This window comes from Schistocerca piceifrons, chromosome 7 (assembly GCF_021461385.2).
Source record: "Schistocerca piceifrons isolate TAMUIC-IGC-003096 chromosome 7, iqSchPice1.1, whole genome shotgun sequence".
In the NCBI taxonomy this organism is placed as follows: Eukaryota; Metazoa; Arthropoda; class Insecta; order Orthoptera; family Acrididae; genus Schistocerca; species Schistocerca piceifrons.
This window is the reverse complement of record NC_060144.1, coordinates 322,372,256-322,396,690: the sequence shown is the minus strand read 5'-3', so window position 1 is coordinate 322,396,690 and position 24,435 is coordinate 322,372,256. Positions and strand designations below refer to the sequence as shown.

Below are 24,435 nucleotides of genomic sequence, written 5' to 3'. Positions count from 1 at the left end.
CCTACAATTTATGGCAGAACAGCAATCGTGATCTGAGTTGGCCCTTTTCCCTTGCAGTAAATTTGGCAAATGGAAAAAAATGATAAATCCAAAGGTTAAAAGTGCAATCCTCATTTAGTACTAATGTCTTTTCCTCTAGATTATTGATACATTCATCTCTGGCAGTGTACATTGAATATGTGTTAAGTACGAGGTGCACTGTAGTTTTGAATTTATGTTTAACTGCAAGTTGTCTTATAACTGTCCGGGTAGTTAAGTTCATGTCAGATTAAGCCATGGCCATACCACATGAGAAAGAGAGAGAGAGACAGAGAGAGAAAGAGAGAGAGGGTGGGGGGGATCCTATTTTTTGCCACAAAAAATCATGGAGCCAACTGATGATTAAATTCCAGGTCTCTAGTTTGTACGGAAGAGAAATACTAAAGCACAACATAACAAAACTAATAACACACAATTATCTAAAGCTGTAACAGAAACCTATACAAGTGTTATTTGTACCTTAGATATCATAGTTCTTATCGAGTCAAAAAAACTTACAATTCCAAAGTGTTTTGTATGAATAAATTAAAAAGATTACTCTTAATATACATTACCCATGCAATGCACTTGTCAATTTTGGTGAGTGAACAACTTTCTTTTCAAGTGCTAACGACTGTGGAGTGTCTCTGTACTTTCTTACTCCAAGTGGTGTGATCATTTCTTTTAACAATGCTATTTCTCTAGTGCAAGCTATACGAAGTCTAAACACAAAACCATCCTGGAAAAAAATTAAAGACACATTATTGAAGTTATGTGAACTTCTCTTTGAATTACAAGTTTATTCCAATTCTGCAAAAAAATCAAATAGTAAAAAATTAAAGTTATATAATAAAAAAACTTAAATATTCTATTGCACATAAAATTCAGACAACTAAGCTATGCTTTGTACAGATACTCATGATTACATATGTAATCATTTACTTTATTTACAAAGCATGAACAAATCAGCAGTAGTAGTAGTAGTAGTAGTAGTAGCAGCAGCAGCAGTAGTAGTGGCAGTAGTAGTTGTAGTAGTAGTAGTAGTAGTAGTAGTAGTAGTAATAGTTGTAGTAGTACTATGAGTAGAGGAAGAAGAAGAAGGAGAAATGTGACATTTTCTTTCCAGAGTGTACATAAATAAACTTACTAAGTACGAAAAAAGCAGTAGATAGTTAAAAAAATTAAAGGTTTATTAGATTTTCTCTCCACCAGGTATACTAGGAAGGAAGGCAGATCAAGGAAAATGTCCATGATATACACAGTGACAGAAGATTTAAATGCTGGATGATTTACTAGCACCAAAACTAGATGTAACCTACTAAGAAGCATCTCCATCTGCAGATGAGTCTTGTCACCTCAGAATCACAAAGGAAACAGTATATATTGAGCAAGTATTAGGAAAGCTAGAAGCAACTACTAATTGTAGTTGCACTGCTCTTGAATTAAGATATTACAAAGTACAAAACTGTAAATCAACAGCATCTGGTTTAAAGTAAAGTGTGTCATCTTGAAAAGGTTAAGTGTCATCAAGAATCAACTAAAACATTTTGAAGAAATTGCTCGGCCCTTGAGGTTTTCTTAGTAAATTGATTTTTGGATTTGCAAGTGTGTTGTCATTTCAGTTTTAACACCTTCTTTGACAGTTTATATACTGTAGTTGTCTTAGTTGTATCAAATTAGTTGCAGGCCAAACAACACACAATGAAACCCATACTCAGCACTTGATGACAGCAACTACTGGACTTGTCAAAATATTGTGTAAAGAGAAAAGTACATTTTGGCTGCAAGTCTTAAGAGTTGCTTCAGTTTTTCAAAAATTTTAATTTTATGTTTGTGGATGTGTAGAAATTGTCGGTGTGTTAGTAGGAAAAGCAAATGGGATCTGCACATGGTTAGTAAATTCCAATTACTGGACAGATCCGGGATTTTGCATGGTGATCAGAGAGCAAATAAGGTTGAAAAAACATAGTCTCATCTTCTGAGGAATCGTGAAGCTAACAACCTGAATTTAATTATTCCAATTGATAAAAGAGAGGAAAAGGAAGGATTTAGTGCTGTAGCTAAGAACAATTCCAGCCATTGTTGTTTCATCAGTTGAGAAGGCTAACTGACTATAAATCATTAGCTATGCTGTTCATTTCCATGCACACAGACTAGATCTTAAAGAGGAGTTAAACACCATATCTGCAACTGTATACTGTTTGCCAAATTTTCCCAAAGTTTCATGGGTCTTTTTACGTCCATTTGAGGAGATATAGTTGTATCATTCATTAATTTATATTCTTGAAGTTGTGCCTCAAGATACTACAGTTATGCTACAAGAATTTTGTGAAAATGTGTAATAGACAAGTACACCGACCTGTTTCATTAAGGGAAACAGAGCGCGATTTAACAATATTCGCATAAAACAATGTAGTGCCATAGCACCAGGGCTAATGAGAATGAATAAGCAGATTTATGCTATCCCAACAGCAAATTCAGACATCATTTTCACAGCATAATACCTTGACAACTTTGACATATCAGCATAGAAAATACGAACAAAACATGGAACACAAAAAATGAAACACTAATCAAAAAGCACAAAAATAAACTCAAAAAGTACAAAGATAAAACTAAGATATGAGAAGGAAGTTGCTACTCATCATATAAAGGAGATTCTGGGTTGCAGATAGATACAACAAAAAGACTCGCACAATTAAAGCTTTTGGCCATTATGGCCTTCATCAACAACAGACACACATACACATACACACATGCACATACGCGCATGAGCGCGTGCGCGCCTGCCCACCCGCCCGCCTGCCCACCCGCCCACCCATCCACACCCACACCCACACACACACACACACACACACACACACACACACACACACACACACACACACACACACACACACACACACTAACTAACTAACTAAGCTAAATAACTAACTAACTAACTAACTAACTAAAAGTGAGTAGCAACTTTCTTTCTCACATATTTTTACATTCAAATTCTTGAACGATAAAACAAAGAGATAGACATCTGAGCAGTACCTTGAGTATGTCAACATAATCCTGATATGGTTGTGCTGCTAAATTAAACTGGTCATGAAGGCACTGAGATATTTTAATGTTAAAAGCAGCTCGAATACGGCGAACAGCTTCTATGTCATTTGGCCATTTTCCACTTGCTGCCAATATAATGACCACTGAGAACAAAAAACTCTTCTTCAGTTCCTCACATTACAATGCAGTATTAAGAAATACAGCCATGAATATTCATTAAGTGAAGTTTCTCAAGGACAGATGAAATAAACTTTTAGTTTTACATAAAATTATAATTCATCAGTCACATAACAACATACAAACTGATTAAAAGCACACTTACTACCCTCTTTAATGCACTCTGCAAATGGCACAGCTGTAAATAAGGGAATAGTAATTACTTAACAAAAGTATATTTTGAAGATACATATAAGATTATCAAGAATAATGGTTTGAAGGAAGCATAAGTATTCCACCTAACTACACAAAGAGTTAACTGCATTGAAAAAGGACAAATCATATACACAATTGTTTAAAATGAGTACTGCAAGACACAATAGATACACTGAATATGATTGTGCTGTCAACTGAAACAATGAGGCATTAAACATGTTACCCTAGGATGCCCCTTGTTTTGAATCCATGCTCTTTACAGCCTATTACTTAACTGCTGTCTTCCAAGATTTCTTTCCTTTTATTTTTTGGGTGGGTGGGATTGATTTGAGAGGGAGGGGGGTGGGGTGTTCAGTGAAGTGCAATTGAAAGAATATAAGGACTTCTGGTCAGACAAATACAGGGTAACATCAACAGCAGGAATAAATGGTAAATGAGAATATGATTCATTGAGACCTGTGAAGCCCACGAGAGTGTGCATTTGGGTTTTTGGTTGTTTTTTTTTTTGTGTGTGTGTATGTGTGTGTGTGTGTGTGTGTGTGTGTGTGTGTGTGAATGTGTGTAATGTTGTTAGAAAAAGAGTTAGTGCTTGAAAGATAGTGTGAATGCTGTTATATGTTTCTGTGCTCAACATATCTATCTGCTATAGGTGAACGGTTGCCTTTCTCTTATTTTCCTATTGCTCAATCCAGGAACATCCATTACTCTTCTTTATTTCAAACAGAAGGATAGGACTGAGACTGAGCTATTGTGAACAGTTTAATGATGTTCTCATCAGAATCGACAGCAAACTGATGCCAACAGCAATAGTGCAGGTACACATGCCTACGTCACAAGCAGAAGATGAAGAAGTAGAGAAAGTATATAAGTGTACTTCATAGGTAATTCAGTATATAAAGGGAGATAGTAATCTAATAATCATAGGGGATTAGAACATGATAGTAGGGAAAGGGAAGGGAATGGAAGGGAAAGAAGAAGATATAGGAGAATATGGGCTTGGTAGTAGGAATAAGAGAGCAGAAGGGCTAATTGAGTTCTGCAATAAATTTTGGTTAGTAGTAGTGAGTACACTACACAAAAATGAAAAGAGGAGGTGGTTTATTAGGAAAAGGCCTGGAGACACAGGAAGATTTCAGCTGGAATACATCATGGTGCAACAAAGATACTGGATTGTTAGACATACCCAGGAGCAGATATGGACTCAGTTCACAATTTAGTAATGATGACGAGTAGGCTGAAATTTAAGAGAATAGTCCAGAAATAAGAGAATAGTCCAGCAAAATCAGTGTGGAAAGAAGTGGGGTACAGAAATACTGACGACTAATGAGATGTGTTTGAGGTTCTCTAAGGCTGTAAATATTGAAATACTGAATACCACAATGGACCTTCCAGTTGAAGAGAAATGGATCTCTCCAAAGGTGGCGATCACAGAAGTTGGACACACTAACATCAGTCCAAGGAAGATAAATGTGAATAAACTTGGGTAACAGATAAAATATTTTAATTCAACTAAATGAAGTGATACAAAAATGTTCAGTGAAAGAAAGTCCACACAATATATATCACTTAGAAATGAAAGCTAAGACAATGTGCCTCCACGAAAAATGTGATGAAATTGAAAAAGAAATGGTCATCACGACTGATACAGCATACAGAAAAGTAAAAACAAACTTCTGTGAAATTAAAATCAATGGCATCAACACTGAGAGTATGACAAGAATTACACTGTTGAAATGAAATGATCATGCGGCATTACTGACCGAAGCACCTCATCTGGTGTAGTTCGGGCATCTAGTGCAAGTCCTTTTAGTTGATGGCATGTTCGTGGTTTGCATATTGATGATGTTGAGGAAAACACAACATCCAGCCCGGAGTGGAGAAAACCTCCAACCCAGCCGGGAATCAAACCCAGGCCCCCTGCATGGCAGTCAGCTGTGCTGACTGCTCAGCTACAGAGCCGGACATTGAAAACAGATGAGAGAGGGCTTAGGTAGAAAGAGTACACTGAAGGTCTCTACGAGGAGGAGGACTTGTCTGGTGACATGATAGAAGAAGAAATGGGAGTTGAGAATGGGCGATACAGGTGATAGAGAATTATGGTCTAACTTAAATAGAGTTTTGGAAGACTTGCAATCAAATAAGGCAAAAGGGATACACAATGTTCCTTTGGAATTTCTAAAACATATGACTATTCAAGTTGGTATGTAAAATCTGTGAGACCAGACACATGCCATCAGAATTTCAGAAAAATATCATCCACAAAATTCCAAAGATAGCAGATACAGGTAAGTGAGAGAATTATCGCACAGTAACCTGAAAACTCAAGCACTTAGGTTGTTGACAAAAATAATACACAGAAGAATGGAAAAGGAAATCGAGAAGCCATTACAGAATCGCAAGTTTCTCTTCAGGACAGGTAAAGAGACCATATAAGCAGTTCTGCTGTTACACTTGATAATGGAAGGGGGACTTCAGAAAAATCAAGACACGTTTGCTGGATTTGTTGACACAGAAACAAAAAAAAAAAGTAAAATAGTGCAAGATGATATGAAAAGGACAGGCTATTCATCACATACAGGGGGCACTGAGTTGCAGACAGGCACAGAGATAAGACTGCAAAAATTTAAGCTTTTGGAAACACAACCCACACACACACACACACACACACACACACACACACACACATAGACATTCACAGTGGCAGTGCGCCTTCCAAAGAAGGCCATTTGGCTGGCCAAGAGCTCGGGCTTTCATAATACTGCTGTTATTCCATCCTGAACTTTCCACTGTTCGGTGCAAGATGTTGGAAATCCTGAGAAAAACAGTAGCTTAGCTACAGGAAATATACAATACAATACACACAAGAACCAAGAGAGAACAAAAGAATGGCAGTCAATGAATGAAGTGTTCAGACAAACAGTAGTGTCAGGTAGGAATGCTGTGCTTCTCTCCTACTGTTTAATCTGAACACTGAATAAACAATGACAAAAATAAAAGAAAGTTTCAAGGGTGGGACTGAAATTCAGGGTAAAAGGATATCAATGATGAGATTAACTGATAACACTGACATCCTCAGTGAAAGTGAAGAAGAATTACAGAATGTGTTGATGGGAATGGAAAATCTAATAAGTAAAGAATACAGATTGAGAGTAAACTGAAGAAAGATGAAAGTAATAAGGAGTAACAGAAATGATATTAGCAATACATTGAATATCAAAACTGGTGACCATGAACTGGATGAAGCTGAGTAATTCAGGTACCTAGGATGCAAAATAACATATCATGTACAAAGAAAGGGGGACATAACAAGTGGATTAGCAATGGCAAAGACAGTGTTCTGACCAAAATTGACAGACTGCGGACACCAGGAAAGCAGAGAACAAGGCATCTGAGATGCAATGTTATGTAATTATATTGAAAATTAGATGGAGTGGCAAGCTATGGACTGAGGGGTTCTCTGCAGAACAGGCAAAGAAAGGAATGTGTAGAAAATACTGGTAAGAAGATGGGACATGATGATATGACACTTTTTAAGACACCACAGAAAATTTCCTTGGTACCAGAATGACCTGTAGACATCAAAACTGCAGAGGAAGACAGAGATTGGAATATAACCAACAAATAATTAAGGATATAGGGTGCAAGTGCTACTCTAAGATGAAGAGAGTAACACAGCAGAGGAATTCATTACAAGTCACATCAAACCAGTTAGAGGACTCAAAATTGTAAAATAAATAAATAATTAAATCTGGAACTAGCACTTTCCTCTTTCTATACCACTTACAAATCTTTCTTGAAATTGGGTACAACAGTGACAGGAACTGGGTGACATTCTTTCAAAGGAACCATGCCAGCAATTAAATTTAATGCAAAACTGTCACAAAACCAAGTGTACTCCACAATATATTACTCCACTGAAATAATGCAATTCAGTGTCATGATAAAATGCAAGCAGCTAGAATTTCAAATTTATCACTTTGATTGTGCAAAAAAAGTACTTACTAAGGAAAAACTGTATTGTCATTGTTTCTATTAATAATTGTTGGATTCAAATTAATGATATCAATATAATGGAAGGAAACATTCCACGTGGGAAAAATTATATATAAAAACAAAGATGAGGTGACTTACCGAACAAAAGCGCTGGCAGGTCGATAGACACACAAACAAACACAAACATACACACAAAATTCAAGCTTTCGCAACAAACTGTTGCCTCATCAGGAAAGAGGTTAAGGAGAGGGGAAGACGAAAGGAAGTGGGTTTTAAAGGAGAGGGTAAGGAGTCATTCCAATCCCGGGAGCAGAAAGACTTACCTTAGGGGGAAAAAAGGACAGGTATACACTCGCACACACGCACATATCCATCCACACATACAGACACAAGCAGACATATTTAAATATGTCTGCTTGTGTCTGTATGTGTGGATGGATATGTGCGTGTGTGCGAGTGTATACCTGTCCTTTTTTCCCCCTAAGGTAAGTCTTTCTGCTCCCGGGATTGGAATGACTCCTTACCCTCTCCTTTAAAACCCACTTCCTTTCGTCTTCCCCTCTCCTTAACCTCTTTCCTGATGAGGCAACAGTTTGTTGCGAAAGCTTGAATTTTGTGTGTATGTTTGTGTTTGTTTGTGTGTCTATCGACCTGCCAGCGCTTTTGTTCGGTAAGTCACCTCATCTTTGTTTTTATATATAATTTCTATTAATAAGATTATTTTGATTCAAAAATGTGTTAATGCCACAAGCTAAAAATTACAACTCTAGACAGAATCACAACTCATACCTTCAACAGGTAGTACCCATCGTGGAATATGCTTATGTGGTGAATCTTCAAGAAAAATATAACACAAGGAGCGGTCAGCACAAGTACTTCGTTGTAACTTGTGTGTTGTAGAAAGTGGAGGGAAAACCTGTAACATAAAGACATAGCAATCAAGGTGCAAAATTACATGAAACTAATGACAGAACTTAGATTGGAGGGGAGGGGGTAAAAAGCACTTAAATGATTATTAATCAAAAGATAGAACACATGGGATGGATCTCTTTGCATCATTCAATAATAAGCCTATCTTCTAAATGAAGAGAATGATTTTCTTTCTTCCCTACATTCAGTCAACTTTTTGCTTTCTAATACCACATGGAATCATCATTGTATATTGTTTTAAATAATTATCTGCACTTTAACAACTGCACCACAAACCTTAATCAATATAACTACATAAACATTATTAGACAATTTATACTGTTAATGCTGAATATATGCAATCAACAAGATGATAATCAACAACACTTAATACTCCTATGAAGCTGACAGAATATCATTAATAAATATTTCTTCATACTGCAAAATTTAGTCACTGTATTTCACAATAGATCATTTACACCCCTGAGGGGGAGCACAATTAATTATAGCAAATTTATTTTAATGCATAAAGGGACATTGAGATCCTGAGAACTGGATAGTTGCAAGTGTTATCCAGCTCAAACTGCACACTACTGGTACTGGATGGAATGATAGGCAATAAATCTGTGAGAAATTATAAACAGCATAACACTGTTATTTCACATCTTTGTTCTGGTGCACCTACTGCAAACTAATTTTAAATCTTAATGACACAATTTCACATTCAACTTGAAGATTCATATAATTGAAAAATTTACCTCACAGTAACGAAATACAGCTGAGTTGCCCTGCACAGTGCTTATTTCCAGAGGCAAATCTTTCAACTGTCGAAGCTGTTTTGTGAGTCCATCATACGAAGAGAGCACTGCTAGGGTTGCCTCCTCACCTGTACCATATTCAAATTCAGCAGGTTTGATCTGTGAAAGCAGTTATTTATAGAGATCTTCATAAGATATGCACAATGCACTCTAAAAATTTAAAAAAGTATATTTAACAAAATGCCTCATTAGTGACCATACATTTAAAAATAAGTTAAAATGATAACTTAGTGCCCATTCCAAGAAGCTTAATTATACCCTGGAAGCTGGACTGGCAAAGGTATTTTTTTGTCAATAATGATAGAATTTTTTGTTAAAGACTCGACACTTATATAAACAAATCTTAAATTTCCTTTTACGCATCAATCAAGTGAAGTGTGCAACTGGATAACAGTGCATTTTCTAACAACACGTTATTACAGTGTACTGCACAGTCAGTACAGTGAATAGTGTTCAGCATCTATCATTCCACGACCACACAAACTGAGTGAGAAAGCAGAAAGTACATAACAGTTCAGTTCAGCATTACTATTTATTATTTTGTCAAAATATGTGCGAGCTCAGATAGGAAACTGATGGGGAAGTAAATTAGCCACATCCTTTTTTAGGAAACCATCTAGACATTGCCCTAAACCAATTAATGGAAATCACAGAAAACAAATCTGGATGGCAAGACAGGGGATCTGAATGCCACTTCACCCAAATGTGACTCCAGTGTCCTAATCATTATGCCAATTAAGTCACATCATTAGTTACAAATGCACAACAGTTAAGCAGAGACATTTTACATGGTTTGCCTGATTCTTATTGGCACACACTGCCTGAAACAACAGGCACACCTAAGAGTTTAACAACCCACAAGTTTTGAGGCATAATAAACAAGCCTTGTAGAACAAGACAGAAATGAAACCAACTGAAAATGACCAGAGAAACAGCATGTTACAAGTTTACAGCTCAGCTGAGAGATCAAGATAAACCAATACATGGCAACAATATGATTAATGTGATAAGTCACCATGACATACTTAATTGTACACGTTAACGGTGAAAATAAAATACAATCTTTTCTATTTCTTGTGTTAAATGTTTTGTCAGAACTATTTTGTTATCATTATTAAAGTTTAGTTCCAGTTTCATGGAAGTAAAAGTAATAACAATGTAATTATAATTATGAGGAATATAAGAAAATCCCGGTAAATTGTCCTTACCTTCCGTGACTGTAAAACAGACTCCACTTGGTCTGCTATATAAGTAATGCTTGAAGTTGGATCAATCTGAAGATGCATATTCAAAATATGTTCAACAATGAGGCGGCAAATAACTCTTTTGTCAGACAATGTAGCACCTTTTTTCCATACAACTGCTTCTGCAATGCCTCCATCTTGGAAACGCCGCAATTCTGATTTGCTGCCCCAGAATTTTCTGAAATCTTCTGCCTAAGAAACATATCTATAATTAACCCACGATTTCCCATTTTACGAAACAATGTTCATGGAAAAAAACTGGTACAACTGGCATAAAATGACACTGTTGTGGTGTTGTTTGCAAATGTTATGCAGTTATTTTTTTTAATTTTCAAGCAGTGGGAGCTCTACTTAGCGGATCTGAATCGGTAAACGTCAGAACAATTTGTGGCAATAGGCCACTGACATTGCTTTGCTCAACACTTTAGCAGAATAAATTGCACTAAAATGATGGGTTTTGGAGAGATCTTCAATATGGCACAACACTTAAACTGCATATTTTCACAGTACACAAGTATAAATATGAAAATTATATGGCACAATAGCTTCATAAAAAGTTACATCAACATGGCTACTCCTCAGTTTACGACTGTTTGTCTCTCTCCAAAACTCATTACTTTTAGTGTGATTTGCTGTGCCAAAGTGCCAGGAGATATCACATCAGTGACTAAACATAGTGCCAACTTCAGAAAACCTTCATCAGATAATAAACAAGTCTCTGAAGAATATTTTGGTGCATATTATGTACATATACCATAGGGGAGAGGGATTCCATACATCAATTATTCAATTAAAAAAATTTCCCACCTTTTAATTTTTGCTGCATTTTACACATTTTTTTAAAAAGCCCTTGACAAGTGTAATAGTAAGATTGCACTATATGTTTTGCTAATGTAAACACATGCCAGATTTGATTACATAACTAAGAGAACATATTTTACACTCGCTTATTTGAATTAACTTTCTTTCTTGTTTTTGTGTTAGCCTTGAACATTTACAAGACTTACATATTTAATGAGGAAAAATTTAACTATTGGAGTTTGCTTTGTACCAATGAACATAAATTGAGTTAAGTGACAAGAACACAAGTTGATAATTTCATAAAATTTCAATGAAGTACAATAAAGAGATTATTTTTGTTCCTATACGTCAATCCTTTCATTCTGTCCCTAAAATAAAAGTGAATGAATAAAAGTTTAACCTTAATACATAATGTGCTGACATTACCTCTGGAACATTAGCTTCAGGACCTCTGTCAAGGATACTGTAAGCATGCGATGGGTTAAGCCTCAATCCAAACACCAGATGAGGTTCATCAAGAGGTGGCTTCTGCCTTGGGTTCCAAGTCTTTGAAGCACCTAAACTGACTCCCAACAACAATACACGAGATCTGAGAGCTCTTCGTATTAGAGGAAGAATCAGTGCCAACGCCAAAGGTCTCACTTGTCCTAACCAGTCTAGTTGCTTACTTTTGGGGCTTTGAGTTGACACAACGCTTTCCATATCTCTCACACTGCAATATAAACAACATTTCAGTATTATCCTTTTCACATTTAATAAACAAATTTAACATCAATTCAGGATAATTTTACTTAGAAAAGATAATGGAAATGGTGGGACATTTGAGGGTGTAGGAAAGCAACAGTTTTGCAACATTTTACTAAAATGAAAGGACATCATACTAAACATGTAAATGTCTGTTTCAGTTTATACACATGACAGAGGGAAAGTTGAGGGGGGCGGGAGGGGGGGTGGTTAGAGGTGGATGGTGATTAGGAAGAAGAAGGGGGGGGGGGGGGGGGGAAGCAAATGAAAAATACAGCTCTTAACTTCAGGAATAATTATGCTATATGAGATTAATTTCATTCTTCGTGACCAAGACAACAGTTAACAATATTTTCATTCTTTTTCCCATAGTAGCGAGAGCATAGTGAGGCTTAGCTATTTTTATTGTAAAAATATCACACACATGTTGATGGGATACAAAACTCCCAATACAAGCACCACAAAATCCTGCAGGCAATAGACTGAATGAGATTGCACTCTATAGTTCACAAATGATGGCACTTGGCTCAGGTCAAGGCATGGACAAGGTACGCATTGTTGCTGGTTCAAAGTGACACTTGTGGTAAATTCACACACGTTTTGCACTAAAAAGAATCGTGTATCCTGCAAATTATTTCTCTCACTAATGTACAATTTGTTGCTTACCACCACCATCAGTAATGATAATTCACAACAAATAGAATAAAAATTTACTAAATAACTTGCTACGATCATGTTTAACACTTGAATTGCCTACAACATACACAGCTGTAAGAGAATGCATGCATGAAATAGGTGTGAAGAACAAGTCTGAATTGCATGCTATTGTTTGTAACTCCAAGTATAGTTAATAAATTGGACTCTCAGCCAAGAGAGAGCAACACTCAGATCTCAGACTAGTTACAGAGATGCCCCAAAATCACTTCAGGCCAATGTTGGGATGGTGTCTTTAAATAACCAACAACTTCTTACTTCACCACCTTTTCCAAGTGAGCTAATTACTGTCTCAAACAGAGCTGGACAAAATCCATGCAAATGAGGAATAATGAGTACAAATAAAAATTATTATTTGTGAACAACAGATAAAAATATTTATTTGAATGACTACTCACTTACACAAATAAAAATATTTATTCAATATTTATAAAGAAAGGGGAGCATGAATAAAAGATAATTTTTTAACAAATAATTATATAAGATTAGATCTTCTGAAAACTGTCTTTATTTCAGGATAACCACAGACTTCAATCAAGATCTTCTTGAGCAAAAGTTTGAAAAATCATAAGTTCTGCTCTAGTTTTTGGTGAATAACTTTGCTGTGGTTTCCTGTCGGTTTCAGCTCATGAATCTGATTCAAATTTGAGAAACTAATTTTCTTTTTCTGTCACACTTTCATTTTCAGAATCGTCACCCAATTCCTGCAACACTTCTTGACTACTATATGTTTGAAGTTTGTTGAAAGTCTCCCTTGATCAGGGACAATTAATGCAGGTGAACAACTTATTTTTAAACAGTGTGAAAGACAGTGCTGCAACAGCTGTATGTTCTCCCTTTGGTACAGAAAGATGAAAAAAGTCTTTGCATCCTTTTATGTAGAATCACAAAGCATGGAACGAGAAGTCCATAATATGTCCTGCAGTATACCACAGCTTGAACAATAGTGCCCGAACACATTACAACCTCTTTTATGCATTCATGCTCAGTTCTGCTTACAAAATTTTTGAAACCCAAAACTCTATGTAACTGCATCAACCCACCTCATATCAAATAAATTTGTACACAGTATTCAACCTTTTAATGCTATGGCTGGTCCAAGTTTGTCCTAAATCACTTTCAATTATTTCACATGGTTTTCCACGTCTAGCTGGATTTCACAAAGCTTTACATTTTTGTCTTGTTTTGGGATGTACTTCAAATTATGCTATATATATTCTCCATTTTCAGGATTTTAGTATCACTTGGGGAATCACACAAATTTAGTGTATGTGCAGCACAAGGAAAGCGCTCTGGCAACTGGATGCCATATTCTGTGATATCTGCACTTTCACTGAAATGGAAATACTCCAACACTTCTAGATGACCGTCTTCATCACAGTCGTGATCATCATCTTCATCTGTCAAATCTTTCTCTGACTCCACTTAACTACTGACAGAGACAACAAACTCTTTTAATACTTTTACAAAATTGCTTCTATTATAAGTTACAGTTGCAATAACTCTTTCTGGGTCTAAACTTGATTCTCTGTGAATTTCATCTAGCATTGTGACTTCACAATGTAGATATGAGTTCCAGAAATTCTCCGCCATGCTTATGTTTTGGATGTCTAACAAGGTTATCAGTTCGATGGATCATAACCCAAAAAACTAATTTTACAGCTTAACCAGGTGGCAAAAATTGTACATATATACCAGGGTGGACCTTTTTAATCCATAATGGGGAGTAACTCGGGATGGAGATGAGACATAGCAAAATGTTTTAGACATTAAGTTGTAGGTGGCAAAGAGGGTCATGCATTGCTACTACCAGCTGTGACCTTGTATGTGATTTTCAAGATGGTTTGGAAGTTAAAGTGATTTTTTTAATGGGAACCCTAATATTTAACACAAGATTTGAAAAGAGCTGCAAATTTTACATATAAAATGATACATCATTCAAGGTCATAGTTCATAAAATAAAGGTCAAATATGCAAATATGTTTTTAGTTCTCGTAGGGATTAATTTAGAATAGTGGAGGGATACAGCAAAATATAATGCTAGGTACAAACTGAAAGGGGATCCTGAGATACGAGAGGCAAGAGGACTCATTCAACGACTTGTAAACAAATGATCTACTTTTTATTTATGTTTGTTCTGTCTTGCAAATGCCACAGCAACATTTATACACTGTGATGTATTTATTTTTGCCAATAAACACGTTAATTACAACTTGAAGTTCAAATCTCTGTTTGGTCTTTCCAAATTCGATGTCACAAATGGGGATTTCCACAAAACAAAACCCAGTCTTCGAATGATGTTTGATAATTACCTTTAAAATCATGGTTAATGGTAATGATATGTGACCCTTATACCCCTTCCTGTTTGCATCTAACATTGTATTTTGCTGTACCCCTCCTCTATTCTGAATTAATCTCTACTAGAACTAAAAGCATATTTGCTTTTTTGACCTTGATTGAACCTTGCCATGACCTCGAATAACATCGTTTTATACGTAAATCTGCTGCTCTTTTCAAATCGTAAATCAGACATTAGGGTTCCCATTTTAAAAAATCGCCTTGAAAATCACATTCAAGGACATGGCCATTAGCAGCAAAGCGTGACCCTCTTTTCCACCTACAATTTTTAAGTAACACATTTTGCTGTATTTCATCTCTATCTTGACTTGTTCCACATTACAGATTAAAATGGTCCACCCTCTATATTCATCATCTTACAATAATATTTTTTTACTGCAACTTGTTCCTGATGGAAATGTTTATTTTTCTGGTAAGTGTCCTTCAGCCAATTATGTCTAATCTGAAATGTTTAAATTGTTTAGCATTTCAGTAAAAAGAGCCGCTCAGATAGCTGGGCATGTTAAAGCTGGGGCAGGTTAAAGCTGGGCAGGGAGGTGTGCAGGCCACAGACCAAATCTGCCTGGTGAATTAATGATGAAGGTCGGTGTGCCGACCAACCTGGATACGGTTTTTTGGGCTGTTTTCCACATCTCACCTGGTGAGATACAGGATTGGTGCTCCAGTCCCACCTCAGTTACATGATTTTGCAAACAGTTACACACTTTTGCTCACTTTGACATGAATAACACTACATGTAGCCACTTGGGATACACATATTCCATCCCATGGCGTAATAGGATGGTGACAGGAAGGGCATCTGGCCACCCCTTAAATTAGCCGTGCCAATCCTGCACCAATGTAGGACATGTGCAGTTGAAGAAGAGGCATTTCAATAAAAAGTTGGTCTTGAATAGCATTCAAGAAAATCATGGAATGGATACAAAAACTTAGCAAGATCACTGTCAAATGTATCTCACGAAACATAATTGGACGATTCATCATTATTTGTAAATGTGAGTCTTCTTTGACCTTGTTTACCTCCTTAGTGTAAGCACAATACTCTTCAGCAGCTTGTTCATCTCGTTTTCATTTCAAGTGGCTCAAAAACTTCAACACTGAATTAGCACGTCCAATAATTCAAACCATCTTAGGTGAGCAACCCTTACTTATAAATAGCCACAATACATTCGCTGTTTGGACTTTCAGTTTCAAGTCTGAAAAACTTACAGTTGAGTAGAAACAGTGATGATGGTGAATCATTTTTATCTAAGTTGCTTATGACAGTTTTAAGAGACTTTAGATTTAAAGAATGTTGACTATTACCAGCCATCACGGCCTTATTCTGTTTACTCATTTTGAAGCAGTAGAGACAGGAAAGAACTGCGTTGTTATATGAAGCGGATCCACATCCATTAACTTTAGAAATCTTGGTACAACTGAGGAAGTCAGTTCAGTTTGTCTCTGTCGGCTGCATTTTCATCTTTTCCTAGTTACACACAGTGCTTCCACAATGGGAAGGAGAGGAAGTACTGCCAAATGCAGGGGTCACTTGAATTGTGCTGCATTGGTAGTGTTAACTGTCAAAGCCATTCATCTATGTTATGCTTATTATTACGTAAAGTAAATAAAGCTCTGGTTGGTTTTGGATGCCACAGTCTTTAACTGGGCATCTTAATGAAGAAAGTATTCTTATGGCTTCTGAACTGACTTTCCCAGTTTGTCATAATGGTACCTGTAGTTTAATATGGACTCCCAACATAGGTGCAAAGTGGTATTTTTCACATGTACAAATAATTTCCAGAGGGGGAAATAAATGGTAAGTGACAGAAAAATTCTAGGATTTACTGAGAACAAAGTTCATGGCCTTTCTGTTTTTAGTCTGGCACTTACCCACTAAGCCATCAAGTCATACCACCTAAACATGCATTAATTATGTATTTGTCCAACAGAAAGCTCAGGAACAAACACTTATAGGTGACAGTGCTGATCAGAAAATACACCAAGTAAATGTTGTTGTATTCTAAGTATTTGTTAGTTTTGAGATAATAATAAATAACAATTAATTATTTGTATTTACGGAGAGGAATAACCCCTTTATCCACAAATTAAAAAAATATCTTCCATTTGAAGAATTATCTAGGGAGAAATATGTTCAAATAATGCCCTTCTTTGTCTTCCTATGATAATATCATTTACTTCTTTCTTCATCTGTCTTATTTCCCTCTTTCTCCTCTCTTAATTTTTCTCTTTTCTCCTGCTCTTTCACTGGTCTTGTATTTTTTTATTTTACCTTTCATCAGCCATCTATGCATGCACAGATCTGACTAAATGTTTTCTATCTTGTCAGTTCTCTCAAACACGATGAATTTTCTATCTTCAGACATGTTTCATTAACTCCTCCGAATTTCCAATTTCATCTGCTGCCTTTTTTTTCTATTCATGATAAATTACCACACTGCTCTTAAAATGTGTACTTATTCTTCTCCTTCTTCAATTTGTCCATTAATGGATGCATCTTTATTCTATGAACTGCTGTATGTAGCAGTCGATCTGCACTTGGTAATTTACACACCTTTCTCGAAAGTATGGTAAGATTTCGTTCCAGCACACTTCCACACTATCCACTTCAGCCTGCATTCTCCTGGTAAAAATGAGGTAGAGAATCTCATACATTCTTGCTCTCGGCATTACTGTCACCTATAAGTGCACATTTTTGCATTAGATACAGCTATTTCAGTTACCTTTCATTGTTTGAAATTTCATTTTTATGTAATTTGCCAAACTGTTAGTACTGGGATAAACTGGCTGATTAATTTATGAAAGTGATTTAAAAATACAAAAACATTTTCATGGAAAGACACAAGATTGTATACACAAGTCAGAATACATGTTTGTCCAAAATACTGTCACAAAATGCTAACAATCACAGTTTAAAATTTTAAATTAACTTCATAGTTATTTCAATAAGATTCAATTTAAACAATGAAAAGCACTCAGTCACCAATGACAGAGGGCCCTGAACAGTACATTTGTACTTTAACAATACCCGGAAAACTGGAGTTTGGGAACTTTCAGCCTTCTTCAGAGTACATATACTACCACAGTTGAACAGTCTGTAGCTACATTAAGGTAGAAGTCCTGTCAGTTGAAGTGGATGAGATGAACAAAGCAAAGGGGAAGAAGAAATGGAAGGGAGAGGTAAGAACTAGGAAAGGAAGGGACAACAAGAAGTGGGAGAGAAGTATGGCACCAACAAAAGCTCATTTGGGTGTAAACAGAAGTGATGGCATGTTGCACACTGTGAAAAGGGCAGTCAAGATGGGGGTGTGGGTGGGGGGTAAAACAAGACAGTGATGAATAGAAGACACTGAATTAAAGATACTGAGGTCAGTGGGATTGCAGGATCAAAATATGTGTTATTGGCCCAATTACCACTAAGACTGCCATGAGATGTACTCAGCAACTGGGTGGTCAACCTAGCAAGGACAAGTTTGACTCCCTAAAAGCAGAAGGTGCCAGTGAATACAACATGGTCAACTTTAACAGCTGATTTACATCTCAAGCCATCGTTCCTCCTCCACCCCCATGCCCCTGACATACCACACTAGAAAAATGTTACTGCTTCTTTAAATAGCATGGGTGAGAATTGCCCCTCAAATAAGTAGTTTACAACCACAATCTCCCTGGCCTCAGTCTCTATTAGTCCCTGCACCTCAACCTCCTCAGCCCCTGTCTCCTGTTCCCATACTCCTTTTCTCTCCAATTCTAATGAACTTCTTTACTCTGGCTCCATTTTAATCTGATTCAGAGATTTATGAGTCAAAGAATCTTTATACTGTTCTCTTTCAATGATTTTCCTCTTTCCTATCCTGCAACTCTTCCTTAATGCCCACTCCTCTTTTCCCAAGTCACCACAAGAAACACACCCCTACCCAAGCCTGCTCCAGCTCTGCCTAATGCTATATAAAGTAACTATTTCCTTCTTCTGCTGTCCTGCATTCTTTCAGCCCTTGCCCCTCCCCTCCCTTCATCACTCCTTTCTATTTTGCTTGTTCAATGTGGTCCAACCAACATGACCCATGTGAGAATGGTGAAACTTTATGCACAGTATGACTCTGGAGAAGAAATTAAGTTCATAAGCTCATCTGTCATGTTACAGCTTTTATATGCCTATGGACTGCACATCATCTCCATTACATGATGAATGGATAATTAAACTTGCTCCATTAACTGCTGCTTGCTTCTTGGCACTTATGCAAATCATTTCATATTTCAAAATTAAGTATGTTTGTTTGTTTTTTTCTTGACACTGATATTACATTATGGCAGGGTTGGTCATGGTGTACCAAACCACACAGGAGCACAATGTATGATGCATGTGGAGGCCAAGGTTCAGGCTTTCTCAGGTTTGATCAGTCCTTCTCAGAAGTACTTGGTACATCTGAAAATTTCATTTAGTTTGTTCTGCAGCATTTTTCGGTTGGCAGAACTCTTTTCAGTTTCACAGAATCATGGAGTCAGCACTGCTTATCGTTTGCTATTTGTAGCATGATAGGAAGGGCATTCACAGGTCCAGTTGCTGCTTACACAAAAAGAGGTAGTCCAGTGCTCTATCATGAAAAGCCTGGAAAAATCAATGGGAATGATAGAAACAAAGGATGAGAATTCTCAATATATATTATGCAGTTGCATAAATGACGGCTACGCAAATTTGCTGTAAAACTATAGTACAGCACCAAGCAGAAAGGATTTAGAGATTTAGTTGACAAAGAAAGAGCAACAAATTACAATGATCAACACATGGGATTCATTGTTCTGCACATCAAGAAGCAGTTTGCACTAAATTTGCAGGCATGATGAAATTGTTGATATGCATAGTAAAGTTTCTGAAGTCACACTCTTTATTTCATGTCAGTTGCAACAGTTTTCAGTGGACTTGAATGAGGAGAACGGAGACTTTATATATAACAGCAAAAGTATGTTGGTTAAGTCAAACGGCATGCCTGAAGCAATTTTTTGATTTTGAACCCACTATTGTTGAATTTATGAAGGAAAAAGGAGTATAGGAACAAACATTAGAACATCCTGAATGGATTACAGACCTCACACTTTAAGAGGAGTTAATTACACAGTACCCACAGTGAGACACTGCAAGGTTACAAAGAACTTTTTTCTGACTTGATGGGAATGCATTAAAAAGAAAATCACATTGTCAAAGGGGAAAATTCTGACAAAAAACACAATCGAGTTGGCTAAGTTCACTGGCATTAAAGAAAATGCGAAGTTTGATATACTTAGTGTGGCCTTGAAAAAATTACAAGGATAGTTTTTCAAACATTTTGAAACACTGTCAGTCTTACACCTGCGTTTGAGACCATTTGCCTTTTCAGTTGAAAGCAACCCCATCATGTGCAGACATAACTGATTGATGTGCAATGCAATTTCTGTTTTAAAGACAAATACTTTTATATCAAAACTGTCCAGGTCATATACATTATTTTTCTCAGCTAGAGTTTCCACATCTCCATAATGAGGCTGCAAAAGTGCTACAATATTTTGATCAACATGCATGTGTGACAACATTTTTTTAATTATGAAACTAAATAAGCCACAATTATGTGGAAGACTGTGTGCAAAAATCTTTGAAACTGTCTGCATCTGTTTGCATGGTGACAGTTTGTACCAGATAAAAATTATATCTTCATGCACCAAAAATAGTTAAATAATAATGAAAACTTGTCTCGTCTGTGCTCTATGTTGTTGAGAAATATGAAATCAAGTCTCACGCAGTGTTACTCCATTGCCACTTCTTAAATACAGCACATTTGCAGTTTCCACCATCTTCAAGTTCAGACAGCATGGTGCGGCAGTGGGGAAAGTGTGCAGTTAGGCTGAGGGTTATGACATGCAAGCCAGAACATGATTCAACAGCTGAATTCTTGGCCATCCCTACTTTATGGGCAGCAGATAGTAAGACCAGAAGATCAATTAAAAAAAAAAAAAAATCGCTTAGCATGTTAATAAGAGTTACAAGCAATGAACACACCACATACATGTAACAGAAAATAACTGAAGCTTTTGAATTCAAAGACCACTTTTACATGAGGGCCAGTCGCAAATATTTAATTATTACTTTTAAAAGAATGAAGTTACATACTTAATTTTTTGCTTGTTTGTAGGCGTATTTTGCAGCCCTTGTACATAATGAAATCCCATGCCACGCTACCACAGCATGCTGTCAGAGGAGCCAAAACAAAACGACACAACACACCACAAAAATATGGTATCATGCAATAATTAGTTTTCTCCATCTGAAGGGGAGCAATACTGCAATAATCCGTGCTGACTGCACAGCAACAATGCACCGTCATACGACACAGTGGTTACGAGGAACAGATATGTCATAATGATGAGCTATGTGGCAGATCATTTCTCTGTGAACACTAGAAATTGCAAGAGAAGAGGAGGTCCTGGTGTCTGATGAATTGAGTATCACAATTGAGGCAGTAGTGGAAAAGTGAAAATCAGTCATGAAGCAATTAACAACATATTGAAATTTTGAATGCCGTTACCCACAGGCTTCTGGGACTGCTTACACCCATTCAGTAAGCACACCAAACTGACGCCAAAGAGGGAATGTTGCAGCTGTATCAGACCAAGCCAAATGACTTCTGTAACCAACCAATTATCATAGACGACAACGAAACTAAGGAGCTAAAAGATGTGAAAACACGTGGATTCACCACCACCACGTAAGACAAAAGACCCAATTACCATCAAGTAATGTGATGCAGAGTGTTTTTTGGGACTACCACGGCATGGTGCTAACAGATTATGCTCATAAAAGAAACTATCACAGGAGCATACTACCAACATCTTCTGATAAGATAACAGGAGACTGTCATAATGAAGTGTTGCAGAAAGCTGTCCAAGGTGGTGCTTTTCCACTTCAACATTCTAGCATGATCTGCACACTACACAGTCACACATGCTGCTTATTTGAGCTATCTAATTTTTCTTCAGCTTCCAATTTCTCCAGACATGGCACACAGTGACTTCTTCCTTTCTGCTTGGATGAAGAAACTGTTGTGTGGCAGGCATATCCAGAATGACAACAAGCTGATTTTCAAGATGAAACAATTCCTGAACAGCCAAGATGCAGATATCAATAACCAAGGGCTCCATCAAGTCATCCATTCATGAGAAAAAAATTTTGTACTGAAGGCTGAATATGTAGAGGTGCATTTAACACCATCACAAAGCTTCATGGTCACAGCCTGAATTTTACAAATGACATTTAAAAATTTACAACTATCTCTCATGAAACTGATATAAGATGGTGGATCACTCCACATTTATGATGTAAGTTATTTCCAACAGTAATACTGAAGTAACAGATGATGATAATGATAAACAGAAATCTATGAGAAGGAGGTACGTATTTCAAGTAAAGGCAGGGATAAGGGAGAAATGGTACAGACATATGAAATGAAGTGATTGCAACTGCAAAACAAGTCAGAGGATCAGAAGAGTAAAGTGGCACTGAGAATGCACCTGTGAATATCTACATCTACATTACCACTCTGCAATTCAACCTTAAGTGCCTGGCAGTGGGTTCTTTGAACCACTTTCAGACTATTCGCTATCATTCCACTCTCTAACAGTGCATGGGAAAAATGAATACTTACATCTTTCCGTGTGATCTCCAATTTCTCTTATTTTATATGATAATCATATCTCCCTGTGCAGATGGGCATCAACAGAATATCTTTGAATTTGGAGGAGAAAGTTGAAGACTGAAATTTCATGAAAAGACCTTGTTACAATGAAAACAGCTTTGTTTTAATGACTGCCGCTCCAGCTTGCATATTATATCCAAGACACTCTCTAGAGTATTTCATAGTAATATAAAATAAGCTGCCCTTCTTTGAACTTTATTGATTCTCTAACAATCTTATCTGGTAAGGATCTCACACCACACAGCAGTATTCTATCAGTGGACAGACAAATGTAGTGTAGGATATCTCTTCAGTGGATTTGCTGCATCTTCCTTGTGTTAGACGTCACCCACAGCATTATCTTCATAATTGTTCCAATTTAAATTGTTGTAATTGTAATCCCCGACAGCCTTTAGATTTGTGTGATGTATCATGTCACTGAAATTTAATGAATTCCTTTTAGTACTCATTTGGATGACCTCATACTTCTCATTATTGATTGTCAGTTGCAATCTTTCACATCAAAGAGATACTTTGTCTAAATCATTTTATAATTAGTTTTGATCTTCTTATGACTTTATTCGATGGTAAATGACAGTATCATCTGCAAATAATCTAACTGGAATGTTCAGCTTACCTCCTAAATCATTTATATACATTAAAAACAGCAAGGGCCTAAAACACTTCCTTGGGGAATGTTGTTTATCACTTTTGTTTTAATCAATGATTTTCCATTGATTACTGCATTCTGTGGCCTTTCTAAGAGGAAATCTCAGATCCAGTCACACAGCTGAAGCAATATTCCATTGACATGCAGTTTGACTAGAAGTCTCTTGTGAGGAACGGTGTCAAAAGCCTTCCAGAAATCTAGAAATATAGACATATGGAATCAATTTGAGATCCACTGCTGATAGCACTCATTATTTCATGTGCATAAAGAGCTAGCCGTGTTTCACAAGAATGAAATTTTCTGAAACCATGCTGACCGTTTATAAAATGGCTGTTCCCTTAGAGGTAATTCATATTGTTCAAACACAGAAGATATTCCCAGAATTCTACTGCAAATCAGTGTCAGTGATATGGGTCTATAATTTAGCAGATTACTCCTATTTCCTTTGTTGAGTACTGGTGTGACCTGTGCAACTTCCTAGTCTTTTGGTATGGATCTCTCGTCAAGTGAGCAGTTGGTTGGCTGATTTGGTGGAAGAGACCAAACAGCGAGGTCATCAGTCTCATTGGATTATGGGAGGATGAGGAAGGAAGTCGAGCATGCCCTTTCAAAGCACCCATCCCGGCATTTGCCTGAAGCGATATAGGTAAATCACGGAAAACCTAAATCAGGATGGCCGGACGCAGGATTGAACTGTCGTCCTCCTGAATGTGAGTCCAGTGTGCTGACCACTGCGCCACCTTGGTCGGTGTGAGCGGTTGTATATGATTTCTAAGTACGAGGCTGCTGTATCAGCATACTCTGAAAGCTATCTTACTGGTATGCTATCTGGAATGTAAGACTTGCCTTTAGTAAATGATTTAAACTGCTTTGCTACACCAAAAATATCTACTTCTAAGTTACTCAGTTTTTCTCAATTTGAATTCTAGAATATTTATATTACCATTGGAATCGTGCAGTGAAGATATTGATTGTGTCTTGCCACTGGTATATTTTACATATGACCAGAATCTCTTCAGATTATCTGTCAGATTTCAGGACAG

General features: G+C 36.8%; 1 protein-coding gene across 1 annotated transcript in view; it reads right to left on the bottom strand.

Annotated features, from left to right (window-relative positions):
• LOC124805161 (nucleolar protein 6) overlaps positions 1–24,435 on the bottom strand; it is a 137,413-nt gene that overhangs the window by 27,214 nt on the left and 85,764 nt on the right. The window contains exons 11-16 of the mRNA XM_047265641.1: positions 11,633–11,918; positions 10,370–10,597; positions 9,102–9,260; positions 8,224–8,350; positions 3,058–3,212; positions 594–757 (exon numbers count right to left, since the gene is read on the bottom strand). Of these exons, the coding sequence (XP_047121597.1) occupies positions 594–757; positions 3,058–3,212; positions 8,224–8,350; positions 9,102–9,260; positions 10,370–10,597; positions 11,633–11,918 (1,119 nt within the window). The remainder of the gene's footprint in view (positions 1–593; positions 758–3,057; positions 3,213–8,223; positions 8,351–9,101; positions 9,261–10,369; positions 10,598–11,632; positions 11,919–24,435) is intronic.